The sequence below is a fragment of the Pogonomyrmex barbatus genome, unplaced genomic scaffold (assembly GCF_055798465.1).
Source record: "Pogonomyrmex barbatus isolate J1 unplaced genomic scaffold, ASM5579846v1 scaffold9, whole genome shotgun sequence".
Taxonomy (NCBI): domain Eukaryota; kingdom Metazoa; phylum Arthropoda; class Insecta; order Hymenoptera; family Formicidae; genus Pogonomyrmex; species Pogonomyrmex barbatus.
Genome location: NW_028297193.1, coordinates 4,137,912 through 4,151,765, shown reverse-complemented (window position 1 = coordinate 4,151,765; position 13,854 = coordinate 4,137,912). Strand labels below are relative to the sequence as shown.

At 41.9% G+C, this 13,854-nt stretch overlaps 1 protein-coding gene across 17 annotated transcripts in view; it reads left to right on the top strand.

Annotated features, from left to right (window-relative positions):
• Window positions 1-13,854, top strand: part of bru3 (CUGBP Elav-like family member bruno 3) — a 248,771-nt gene that overhangs the window by 211,357 nt on the left and 23,560 nt on the right. For 9 of the 17 annotated variants that reach the window (XM_089084572.1, XM_025218744.2, XM_089084571.1 and 6 more), the window contains 5 exons: window positions 3,716-3,856; window positions 4,340-4,469; window positions 6,963-7,130; window positions 7,893-7,997; window positions 11,607-11,684. In XM_089084572.1, coding sequence (XP_088940698.1) covers window positions 3,716-3,856; window positions 4,340-4,469; window positions 6,963-7,130; window positions 7,893-7,997; window positions 11,607-11,684 — 622 coding nt within the window. The remainder of the gene's footprint in view (window positions 1-3,715; window positions 3,857-4,339; window positions 4,470-6,962; window positions 7,131-7,892; window positions 7,998-11,606; window positions 11,685-13,854) is intronic. The other 8 variants (XM_089084567.1, XM_089084566.1, XM_089084565.1 and 5 more) reach the window with 6 other exon arrangements.

The following is a 13,854-nucleotide window of genomic DNA, read 5'->3' as shown; positions in this document are numbered from 1 at the left end:
TGCTCGCGTAAATGTCACATACACCTTATAGGTACCTATGTTACACCTGCGTGATGCACAAGGCCTCGTAGTTCGAGGCTGTCGACGCGAGACAAATTATCTTTCTGACGTGCATGCGTCGGTGCCATTCACCAGCGGCGTGTAACCAGCGCGGCTCGGCGATTTTTCTCGCACGAAAGAGAGTGTAATGCACGTGCGAATTGACGCGCACCGTGGCGTCTGCTTGAAAATTCGACGTTTCGAATTTTTTATCTTTTTTTCTTTACGTCAGGGTTGACCTCGAACTCATTAATATTTAGAGCGTGCGATGTACTCGGCAAACTTAAAGTAAAAGCGCGATTAGCTCGGAGGTTTCTTATACGTCATAAGAATTTTCGCAATTGCTACAATTAACTTCCAACGAAAGTGTTTCGACAAATTCTTTGGGAAAAGAGGAAGTATACAGACTTCCGACATAACGATCGTCGCTGCTTTTAATGAGTCGTTTAAGTGGGTTCGTCCTTGCGAAGAATGCGAAATCCGGTTTGACTCTCTCTCGGTTCTTCCGGATATGACAGAATTGTAACTGAGGAGAAAATGAAAGAATTTATATGTGTGTGTGCAAAGAAGAAATTTCGTTAGAATAATATATCTTCCGACTACTTTGCAAAACTATAAGAAAATGACAAAAGATATTTCATAGAGCCTAGATGTATTAAAAATTACGAAATATTCCTTACTTAAATAATTTGCATTTATTGAATTATTTAAGAAATTCACAGATTTTAAACAAATGAGATATCGCAATAAAATTTCCAAGAAAGATGGCTTTAAAAAAAAAATAAGTCTATCATAATATTTTACTCCTTTGCAAAGCTTTAGAGAGCAACGCAGACGCGTATAGCTGAGAGGCAAAAAGGGCGGAGAGTATCGCAAAACTCCTGATATTAGTTGTAGTTACAGTAACACGGAAAGTTACATCCACTTCTGGAAACTTTTATACCTTTGTATATTGCAAGCTCGTCGCTGATTTTCTCGCGACGCTCGCGGTTATACGCGCGTTTGACCTCGTTCGAGCTCCGATCGCAAGCGGAACTTTTAATAATCGAGGTGCCCGTGTATAGTGCGAGCCCTTCAGCGAGAATACGGCGAACACGCGCCGGCATGTCTGCCGCATGCGTTGCCGAAGGTGAAATCGCGGATGAAAAAGTCAAAGGGAGTCGGCGATTTGCAACCGGGATCTCGCATAGGAGGTTACGCGATAACCTTCCGAGTCTCGACCTTGTAGAATCGCGAGTTATCGACTAAACCTCGCTACAACGTCGTATCCGAGCTTTCAAGGTACGCTTTCAAGGTACGTGTATTTCGACGTATTTCCCGAGAGATGTGAAACGCTCGTCTTCTCGTACGATTTCGTTTGGCTCGGTCTTACGTAGCTTGTTGTCGGAAAAATTACGGAAGTTCACTTCTACAAGAACGAGATGACTCGCTCGCATTTAGATAAAGTCGAGGAGGAAATAACGAAAGGATTTTCTCTGAAAATTGTTCGTTTTTCTGCGTGATTTTGTTTGTCGCGCCAACACCCATTCGCACGTTCGGGTCGAAGTGACGTAGGAGAAAGAAAAAAAAAAAAGCAAAAATAATAAAAGCAAAATTCGGCGCGGCGACACGAGCGAGTGTTTCTGACAGCGTCGATTGGCATCGCACAAAATCGCCCCCTCTTTCATTTCAGAGGCGAGCATTTAACGCGCGGTGATACGCACCACCCTGACGCATGGCGCGCGCATTACGGGCGAGGATACCAGGGCGGATTGTCGGGCATCTGCATCGCACACGCTGAAAACCGTTTCGTCAGAATTGTCTTTGAAACCACCGAGGCGACGAGGTCTCGATCGATCTAATAGGGACAGAACACGATGTATCACAAGGTGACGTTCCGTGGAAATCTGTCAAGCGGATATATCGCATTACCGGTCCGACTCTGACGGTGTCCTCGTCGTTAAATTACAAGCAATTGCACCAGCCGGCGTATGCGCTTCGCTGGTGAATAACGGCCTCGAGCCTTTTGTCGAGAATTGCCACGGGGTGAAGACAGTCGACCGATTATCGATATATGCTCCAGTTGTTGTCAATGCAATAACAATCGCGCCGCAGATCGAACTTTTCCTTACGGTTTCTTGATTCCATTGTTTACACAGCTTTCTGCATCTGCAGAATCAGATCTATTTCTAAATAAGCGGTATCTAGTTTTTGAGAATTATTTACGTCGAACTTCTTCGTACATCCCCTCAATTATTTGATTAACTTTTTTTAATTCCTTAAAAAGTTTTAATTTAGTATATCTAATATTTTTTAATATTAATTTAAATTTCATTTATTTATTATCAATTTTTAATTTACATAATAGTACGTTATCGAGTAATTTAATTTAATTAACATAGCACTATTATGGATTTAACAATTAATTAACGAGTATATCTTATATGTGATATGGGAATTGATTATTTTAAATATTTTTAGGAAATAAATACATCTATCTAGGGGCTTTATTTTTCAATATATTTATATGAAGTTCGCTTCTTCTTGTATAAACAATCTCTGTATCTGCGATTTTTGCAACTAAAAGAAAGGATGTCGTTCGTCAGTATCGATTTGATGTCAATACACGAAGCTTGATGGAACTAATAAATGCCATAAAATCTACAAAAGTTATATCTAACTAAAATAATAAAAAAGTCTGAATTAATTGAGAAGAATTATATTTTTACTTGATATATGTTTATAAATCCTTCCATTTCGTCTTAAGAGGGAAAGCGAAAAAAGCTGCATACAAAAAGGGAGAGTGAAAAAAGGCGCACGCGAGAAAAACGCACGACAAAGCTGCTCCATGCGAAGTCGCGTGACCAAAGCTAGAAGTCTCGTTACGCAAGTTGTAACATTACAAACGTTATATAAACTCAGGAACGCCCAGTCGGCATTTGCATTGATGACGTGAATATAATGTATCACCGGGAGCCCGAATGCCGAGCTTTTCTCCGCAGCCACAATGGCCACTGACCACCTGTTGCCTTTCCATTTATATTTTAGACGTCGTGAGAAACGTCATCGCCTTACATATCCTCGCGAGCATCTCGAAAGAGGAGAACTCTTTCTTTTTTTATACTAAAAGGAACCGTGAATCATTTCTCGCACGTTTTATACTTATACCTATACTCCTTCATGTCTGGCGAGTGTTATATAAGATACCATTTTGCTTCTCATGCGACATATATTCGACACTATTTTGCGTTATATATTTCATGGAGAATTATGATTATATAATTATCGAATTTTAATGACTATAAGAATTATTAATATTAATGAGGTGCTTAGAAAAGGGTACTTTGTGTTTTTAATTAATGATTCAATATTTTTGATGAATTAATAACTTGTGTGAGAAATCATTTTATATGAAATTATTCTTTCATTTTTATATCCTTCGTATAAAAAAGATTAGGCATTATTATAAAATATAGCGATATAAAAATTTTCGATTATCCATTTACTTGTAAAAATTAAATCAGCGATTAAATCAGCTTTTTCACGCACTGGTTATAACATATCATAAGTAATAGCTCGTTGGGTAGGTCGTTAAAATGTACATTGTAGTTCTCGCATGTCGTAAAATTGCGTTGTGCCATAAAAATGGCTGACTTTATGAGAGCAAGAAATCAACAATCTGCGTTATCTGTTGCAGGGTGCGTCATCCAGCATAGTGGTAAAATTCGCAGACACTGATAAAGAGAGACAGATAAGACGCATGCAGCAAATGGCCGGGAACATGAGCATCCTTAACCCCTTCTTCAATCATTTCGGCGCTTACAACGCTTACGCTCAGGTGGGTCGTGTTACCGTTAATGGCTCTCGCGTTACCGCATTACCGCCTTGTTGTCCTCGTTACCACGACTCACAATCTGCGATGGTTCGTCCCTCGTTACTCTCGGAAACGATCGGCCGAAACTCGATGCCGTCGTGTTAATGCCGGCATGCAAAGAGGGTCTTCCCGCAATCACCTTCTGCGGTTTAATTTTTCCCAAGTGACCAGTAAAGAAGATAAACATCACTTTGAAATTAATATATTCATAACATTATATAAATTACAGTTTTCTTTTTTTCTTTTATTATTATTAGAGAGATAAAAACTTTTCTTATCAAAAGAGATAGAACACTGATTACGCGCGAACGGTCTTCAAGATATAATATAATGTCTGAGCTTCTTTGAAGTAAGTTTAGTTTGTTGAAATTATAATAAACAAAAAAAAAATACGTGTGTGCGTTTGAGGCACTTTTTTTTGACGATGATATTCTCTTTATATTGTAGCAGCAAGCGGCGCTTATGGCAGCCGCGACTGCACAGGGAACGTACATCAATCCAATGACCGCATTGGCAGCTGGACAATTACCGCACACATTGAATGGCATGCCAAATCCCGTGGTCCCACCAACTTCTGGTAAGCCTATATTCGATTAAAAAAAAATAGAATAACGCTCGGCGTATCGCTATGCAAGTAAAAACTTTTCAAATGAAATGGCTTATAATTCAAAAACACGTAACATGATCAATATAAATTGCATATCCTCGCGATAATCCTATATTACATATATATTTTTTAATATGAAATGTTTTTTCTCTACATATGTATGTAAACTTTACGATATCAAGAAGTGATGCATTCGGTATTTATTCGGCTGTTAATTCAAAATATTGAGCTATAATGAAGATGTAATATACAGAGATATCGTTAATATCGATAAAGAATGGCACACGATATTTTAATAACAATTTACGAGGATTATGTAGAAAACATTTTTTTTAATTTAGGTTAATCAATTCCAAGTTAATCAACTTAACAACGTCAATTTGGTAAAATATCCCGTTTTATCAAAGAGGAAAAAAAAACATTCGAGGGCATACGAATTATCCATCATCAATCCGATAGCCATCCGATTTCAATGATATAAAACATCTTTCCCTTCCGGCCGTACTTTCTCCCTGGTCTGCTCCCTTATAGTTTCTCTGGATACTCGCGACAGACGAGGCGTACAGTCGGTTGCCTTATAACCGACTCGTAAATCAATATAACATTTTCATCGAACGTGACTCAAGCGAGAGATATTGCTGGTGCCGCGAAACTTTATCGAAGCTCGTCATAAAGGAAGAGGGAAGCCAAAGAAATGCCTCTTCCTTGCCCTTCTTTGCTCACACCTCCCCTTCCTTCTTTCCTTCTCACTCGGCATGGCGATACAAGAAACAGCGAAGAGATCGAAATGCTGTAGAGAAGTAAAGTAAGCGCGGAAATCGGCTCCGTTATACGTCGAGTCTCGTCGAGCGGAAGGTAATACCGTTTGATAGGGAAATAATATTTTATTTCTCCGCCGACCCCCCCCCCCCCTCCTGCCATCCGTCCGCTTTACTCGGCACTGAAGATTACCGCGGCAGCGAGCTTTTATTTTCGACGAAACGACGGCGTAACCGCAAACTGTGTGTATACAGGGTGGTATTGGCAGGGTGGTATTGGCAGGTAGAGCCACGTACCCGGGGATCATTATTCTGTAACTGTAATTCTAATTGCGTGCATTTCAAAGCGTTCTACAGAAGAGTTTAATAATTCGTCATGGGAATTATTAGTTAAAATCGAATATTACCTCGGTTGAAAATAAATATTTTCAACGAACCCTTTGGGAATCGGCTCGAGATACGGCTTCCTCGTTGTAATTACGTGAATTAATATTAAAGTTTAACGGAGCCTACGCGCGATGCACTTCGTTGATGTGATTCTCGCAATCGCCGTAAGTCTCACTCTGTATAAAAACTCCGCTTGACCCGCCCAACCGAATCAACAATGCCGGGGCGTATATTGTGCAGTCATGGGAGTTTAAGTTTACGGCGTATCGTCAACCCAATGCACGTAACCGACTACGATGCGACGATGTACGCGCATGCAACGTAAACCGGGTTTTATCGAAGCATCGAGATTCTTTTCCGTTCCGATTCTTCCATCTTCCATCGCGGCCATAGACGCGATTTCGAGGTATTACGGTGCCGGAACGTTTACTTCTCTCTAGCCAATTGCGATGTCTCTTTAGCGGACGTTTAAACTCTCTCTCTCTCTCGAATGGAGGATGATTGAGAATCACACGCTTGTAATCTCGGAAAATTACGTTCGATTACGAACGTACGATATTATCGTTATTGTCGTGTGCCCTTGACTTTGTATTTTCCTTAATCACGTGCTAATTTGATAGAAATAACAGATATTGTCCATACATAATTATATCTCATTACGAACGTCGAGTCATATTGACGTAACACCAAACGTTGGTCACCGGCGCGATCAATGCGTTATTAGCGCAACGCAAGGCTTTGATCGCTGATCCGAATCGCACCGTTGACACAGACGGGAGGCAAACTATTATCGATAAACATGACCTTTTCGCGTAAACTAAAATCGTAATTCAAGAACAGCCGCTGTATAGCTATAGTAACGTTGTATCGCGGGAATCACATGTCATGCTGAAGTAACACGAAACGTGTGCAGAGAGGGAAAAAAAAATGTGCGAAATTTAACGTAGCTTTTTGACCAAATCAATAGCTCGACAATATTAACAGTACAAAAGGTTCCAGTTTACAAAATCAAATTGACAACCCGACGATTTGTATTTCATCCGATCCTTCAAACGCTGCGCGAGGCATGTGGATCGTTAATGGATTTTTCTCGACGATCGAATGGTTACGTTACATCTAGCGCAGAAGTATAAAAGAATATGAAAATAATGAAAAATATGAGAATATATGAAAAATGCGAAAACGTACGAATAGGAGGTAGAGTTGGGGAGAAAGTTTGCACCCCCCATCCCCCCCCCCTGAGCAGATGCTTCGCGCGTAAAGGACAATCGTGGTCGGTGTTGAAAGTGCAAGAGGGTAACCGGTGTGTACTGATCAGGTTTGCTCGTAGGTACCGGCACAGGGCAACCGGTTAACGGGGCACTACCGTCGTTACCATCGCCAACGATGCCCAATTTTAACATGGCCGCTCAAACGCCGAACGGCCAGCCAGCAGGCTCGGATCCAGGTGTCTACACCAACGGAATACCGCAGACTTATGCGGGACGTGAGTATCAACTCAGGCGCAGCGTGCCGCCCCTGCGCAATACCCGGCCAATCGGCGGCGGACTTTATTATTCCACGGGGATGTAAATAACTTCGCGCAGGCCAAGTACCATGCCGAGTACGCCGGGCGGGTACTCGCGCGCGTCATACTTCTCCGTAACTTCGGCGAGGAAAACGCCGTTACACTCGTCGACGTTTATTTTCGAGGAGATCCCGGAATTAACAACGACACAGAAGAGAAGCTCCATACGCGGACGCACCAACGCAACGGGATTTTGCGGGCTCATGCTAAGCGCGAGATTTGCGTTTTGCAAGAGCAAGCTTTAGCGATGAATAATTAAGTTTGTAACAAGTAAATTTTTTTTATATGCTTTTTCAATCGTTGTTAGAGCTCCTCGTGTTGAACTTTGGTCATTACATTTAACGTAGAGTGCTGAAAGATTAACGATATAAATGTAGTCATGTTGTTGTTGAAACGGTGCAGCGCAGAAAAATTGTTAAAATCATTGAATCAAAACGGCGTAGTAGTTTAAAAGCAACGGATATTACACAATATGGCGACGTATAATCATTCTTATAGTCGATCATTAATTAATTAATATTCGCCCTTTGTCGCCACTCGTATGGAGTTATTATTAGTCGAATATAGTCGAATATAGTCGGCGGAAATATCGAGCGGTATTGATTGGCCTACTGGGTATTGCGACAGGGGCCTCTAGACTAGGCCCTCTCCCCGATAAGAGCTGAGCTTACTGAAGTGTAGATGCCCTCCATCTGTCCATTCCAGCGCAGGGGTTGGCCAACGGGGAGGCGGCACTTCAGCATGCCGCCGCGTATCCTGGAATGCAGGCTTATGCTGGAGTGGCCGGTAAGTGTTTCTCCAGCTTCAATTTTTATCTCTACGGCTTGTCAAGGTGCTGTCTACCCTGTCCGTGTCTTTCGTGTAATGACTGTAGCGCGTTTCGTTTCCATCCAAGCTCCACCCAAGCAGACTCACGGGTATTATCGACGTGAGACATAGACGCAACATTAGATGGATACATTCGTCCACATTGTGTCGTTGATCACTTTATAGAATTTATTCTATAATCGAACAAATAATTTTGTATAAACGAAAATTGTAACTTTATCATAATTATTTATTACACTTTAATAAATCGTCCGTGAATTTTACGAATGAAATTGCATAACGATAGATTTTAACCGGTCTTTTTTCTCCGTAAACAAAATTAATTCTCAAACGTGTGTATCTTGGCTTTGTTTATAGATGTTTCGCATTATCGCGGCTTTCATGGCATCAATTTTAACGGGGCGCGTCAGATAACGCTTTGCGTACTCATCTCGCCCGGATGTTGCCTATCGCGATCTTGAGCGGGTCGAAAAACGCGCGCGTATGGCCGTGAGATGGGTCGGAGATCATCTGTACATACATAAAGGGAAAAAAGCATCAGAACGTCCAACGTTTACGTGCTTTTATCCGGGCGCCGTCGGAGCACTTACCTGCGAAAAAATTCGATTTCGCTGATCGCGTTGCTGGTTGTTTGCATGCAACTATGGTCGCATGCGTATACACACCGTACATGTACACGTCATACATGATCGTGTACGCGTCAACGTTTCGTTCTATAATGCTTCTGCTGTGGTGCTACGTGTACTTCGATGTCCTTCTAAATGTACTTCGTGTACATATTATATTGTAGTTTTACACGTTTACACGTTTTCCTCCTCCCCGTGCATGCTCCCTCTCACTAACACCAACGGCGAAAATTATTCGCCATCGACCGGTCGACGTTGCAGCGTCAAAGTGCAGCGCGCATCGGCGCAAATTATGATCCAATAAAGCCCGGCAAAATGGATGATCTCGTTTCACGGATAATCAGCGTCTCGATGGACCTATACTTCTATTACATTCCAATCACCCTCGGTAACGAGAGGGCGTTTAACAAATTCCGCGTTTTACGCGTGTGTCGGTTAACACGAGGTGTACCACCCGTCGCATCACTCGAGCGGATATGGATAGCGTTGTTCGCTATCCGGAACCCGGAGGTGACGGGAACCGGGAGTAACGGGAAGAAAGGGAAGTGTCACTTACTCCCGTGTCGCTGATCAATTCCTCCCTCGTGTCTCTCAACGTGTCTCCATCGTATCGGGCGAAAATTCAACTTGACAAATTCGAGTCATAACAAACCGGTAATATGGCCCCGTGCTCTGTGTGAGCGAGCGCCCGAGCACATTACCGTTCGTATTTACCAAGGACTCAAAAGCGATATATTTTTTTCTATGTATTTTTGGCCAATGTACACACGCGCCATCGAGATCAGCGAGTGGAAAAAAAGCAATCCCGGAATAACGGCGTACCTCTATCTGAGCGTGACGCGGCCCCGACGTATGATGGCGTATTTATTTCATACGCCAAACGTTGATCCATCGCGCACCGGGGAGCCTCGGGTAACGTCAATCGGAATATATTAAAGCGATGTTTGCACGGAAATAATTAATTCCGGGGCGAAAATTCGCTTCTACCGATCTGAGAGCGGTAACTCGCGCGCGCACGCTCCGCCTATCCGTCACAAACAGGTATCAATCACGAGCATTTTAAATATTTATCAAGCTATAATTAATAACGACGTACTTGCTTTCTGCCTCGTCACGTATAGCGAACGATATAATGCCGGGGCAGGCTCGCGCATTTAGCGAGATCCAAATTTACAGACTAACCAATTGTCATCAAACGTTCAGAGATCGCGTTGCGAATTAAAATATAACGGGGCACTTCTGTTTAATGTGAAATATTTTGCATTTCGATTCCCGTCGATATCAGAAGTGACATCGATACCTATTTGTTTTTACGGCTATTTTTTTTCTCTCTAATTTCAAATATCATTATATTGAAATATCACCATATTACGGCAAGTTTTATTAAACTTTTAAATAAAGTTTTATCTTCTTAGAATCTCATTACGTTGAACGATCCTTGATGTATTGACGCATCAATATTAATGCGAAATTTTTTTATAAAAATTTCCTTGTAACAAGAAGCTTGTTATAACGAGATCTTTCGTTGATTCTGTTGTAATGTGATATTAAGCAAACGCCATTACGATAATGTCTCTCCAATTTCAGAATCTTATGTACTCCGAATACGAATCGTATGTCCTTTCTGCGAAATCTTCCGTTTTAACGTTGTTTGTCTCTTTGCCTCGAGGGATGTTTCTCTCTCGACAGCTTAAATATTTAATTTCGCAAATTGCAACGGGATATTCCGGGTGTAGGTTGCGCATAGACGACTCTCGCTACATCATTGCGCTAAAAAGGCATTTCCTATCCCGTTTTAATGAGGCACGTTGTTCCAAGCCGAATCGGCTTTGAAGAGATATCTGGTGTCGGCTAATGACGCATCGGATGCAACGCTGCATTTTCGCAGGCTGCGACGGTTTCACGTACAAAAGTATCGTGTTGAAAGTCGCACGGTACGGTGAGAACATTGAGAGACGAATACCCTTGTCGGCGGCAACGCCCGGTGATGAATGCCGTCCGGAATCGTCTGTACCGAGATGAGCCTTCGTATCAGCGAGTAGTATTCGCTTCTCGCTCGCTTTTACACCGACACAGGGCAAACAGGCCATTCGGCTCTAAAAGCGCGATTTCCATATTTCGCGTTAACGATGAGATTATGCGGGATATCTTCCGGAAATAATAATTCCGCGGGGAAAATTTTGCCGGAGATCGGGCATTTGTTACACTCATCGACATTACCCACATTTAATTGGACACTCGTCCCGACGATCAATTCCTATAGAATTAATAATTTTAAATAGATAACGTTTACTCGAGTAAATGCTATCTAAATTAAAGTTCAGAGAGCTCAATTCTCGAAAGGCTTGCCATTCCGAAGCGATCGCAGAATCTGTCATTAATATTAAGACCGGAATAACTCGCATAATTCGAATTGCGTCTCATGGTCCACAGAATGACGCAAAAATGTGTCCTCGCGTTCTTTACGTTTAATATCCCCTAGACGCTGATGCTCTGACCTTTCCACTCTCTACGTCTCGCGACGAATCTTCGGCAAATCGCAAGAATAAATGGCCGCGTCCGATTTACGTGTCCCCCTCTCTCCTCCTCCCCCAACGCTTCTGAAACGGGCAGTCATAAATTACGCCATTGTAATCTGTCTAGCGATGGCAACGCAATTTCTGTTGAATCTGTTGACGTTTATTGGACTGTTCGGCTTTTATTACTGTCATCGTCCATTATGTATGCGCTATCGCTGCATTGAATTACGACGCCTACATTCGGCGGCTGCCGCCGGGTTTCCGAGCTGTCGCTGACTCTTACTGACAGCGGTACGGAAGGGGACGAAAAAAAAAAAGAGAGAGAGAGAGAGGGAGATTAAACGGGGGAAGGATAGGCAGTGGCACGCACAAATCTAGATGTGGACAGATCATGATGTACTTGTTATTTGTTATTGTCGCAGCTTACCCCGCCGTCTACGGCCAGTTTCCTCAGGCTATTCCTCAGCCGATGACCGCGGTGGCACCCACGCAGAGGGAAGGTAAGTACAACACGCTCATCAACGTCTAACTGTTGACTGTAAACACGAAAGTCTGTAGACCTGAGATTGTAGACTCACGTCCCGTACACACGTCCAGACACGAATTATCCACCGTCGGCGTTCGCACGAGATGCAAGACGGAGTTTCGACTTTCTCCGACGTTGCTGCCGCTGCTGTTGCTGCAGCCCGTATCGCATTATTTTATATTTAATTTATAAAATAAATGCTATAAAATAAATGCTTTTTATAAAATAAATGCTCGATTATACGGAGAAAAGTGACGAGCGGGAGATACCTGCGTGAATCGATCCAGAATGCGTTGTGCTCCGTTTTGCCTTTCGCGCTTGTTATTTTTATTTTTAATTGTAATATAACAACGTAGCGTTTTATCTCTATCATCTAAAAATGCTGAAATATCACGCTATCCTGTACTTTTATTATTTCGAATGTCATGAATATTTGGCAGGCTCTCTTCTCATTGACGGGAGAAAATATTTCCAAGATCAACATTCTTACTTGATAGTTTCGATAATTTCCAATCACGCAAAATTGCACGAAAAAAATGTAATCAATTAAGAACCAAATCAAAGGTTCAAATAAAAGAACGCGATCGGTCAAAGAGACAACATGTCTCGCCTATCAAATATCGCTGCGAACTAATCGTTTATTATGCCATCTTTTGCGGAGAGGTACAGAAGCAGAGCCAAAGGCAGGGAAAAAGTCGATCAGGCAAGTCCGGGGTTAGAAGAGGGTTGAGCGAGTCAGCGCCTAATTGCAATTAACAACTCGCCATTATTAGAATATACGACGCCTCGCAATGAGATAATGCAAATAAAACGAAAGTTTTAATTACTTTGCCGCTACGCCCGCCGGCGATCCGTTGTTACATCGCAGGATAATGGAAAGTTTACCGCGACAGCTACCCCGCCTCCGTTTTATCCGGCCTCAACCCTCTACTCCAACCGCTATGTTCCACCTCCTCTCGCTCGTCTTACCCATTCCTATTTTCCATTCCGTCTGATCTTTTCGTCTCGTCGATGCATTCTGACATTTTCCCATGCACCGCGATTAAATCGTAAACGGTACACGAGATGCTTGAACAATAAGAGAAATCTCTAATCGAACTTATTTCCTTTACGCGATTTCGAAACTCCGCAAATTTATCAACGCGTTTTTCTCATTTCTTTCCTCGCATCAAAACAATTATTAATAATTTCTTTTTTCCTATATAAACCTTACGAAACAAAAATCCATGATATTAAGCGATTTAGCCTCTTGTCAAACAAGCTAAAGAACCAATTCTGTGTTAAATTATTATTAAAGAACTATATTATATCATATACAGCATATTATATCTATTTCTACATGAATTTGCACAATCTATAGTTGAAATGGCAAATATCTCATATTCTTCTTATTTTTCTCTGTGTGTGAGTGTAAAGTACACTGTCAAGAAGAACACAAGTAGTTTCCGAAGTTTTTTTTTAAAAAAAGAGAGAGAGAGCAACGTTTATCATATTGCTGACTTCCTAGAAACTTTTGTGTTAGATACAAGTTTTGTAAAAATAAGGGAAACGTGTGTGTGGGGATACTTTATCTTTTGGAGAAACTTATGTTAGATGTCAAAGTCGTTAGGCGTGCCGCAATATCAGACGGAACCCAGGGGAGCGGAAGGGGAATCGACGTTATTGTCATCATTGCATGACAGTGGTATCGATTTATTATTGACTGTCGCTTCGCGAGTTTATCCTTGCTCCGTGTTACTTTAAGCTCCTTGATCGTTGTTCTGGGTGTTCTACGTCTTACACGATGTTTTTTCGGTGTTCGTACATACATTTCTTCTCTCTGACCATGACTGTATCACGATCATATTTTTTAACGTTGTACGGATAGCTCTCCTCTTCCTTCCTTTTTATTATCTTTCTTTTTTTTTTTCTTTACATTCAGCGTATCTCGGATGTTCGTCGTTAATTCGGTGTTTCGCCGTTGCACTCGATGTCAGTGGCTGTTCTCGGTGTTGCGCTCGACCAATGTTGGTTGTTGCTTCGCTACGAGACGGTGATACGTGCATTGCGAGATCTTAAGAAATTTTGTGATCTTGTGTATCAGAAATCGACACGAATCCGTTTTGCGATCGGCAACACTATCACTTGCGAAAACGAAGATATTC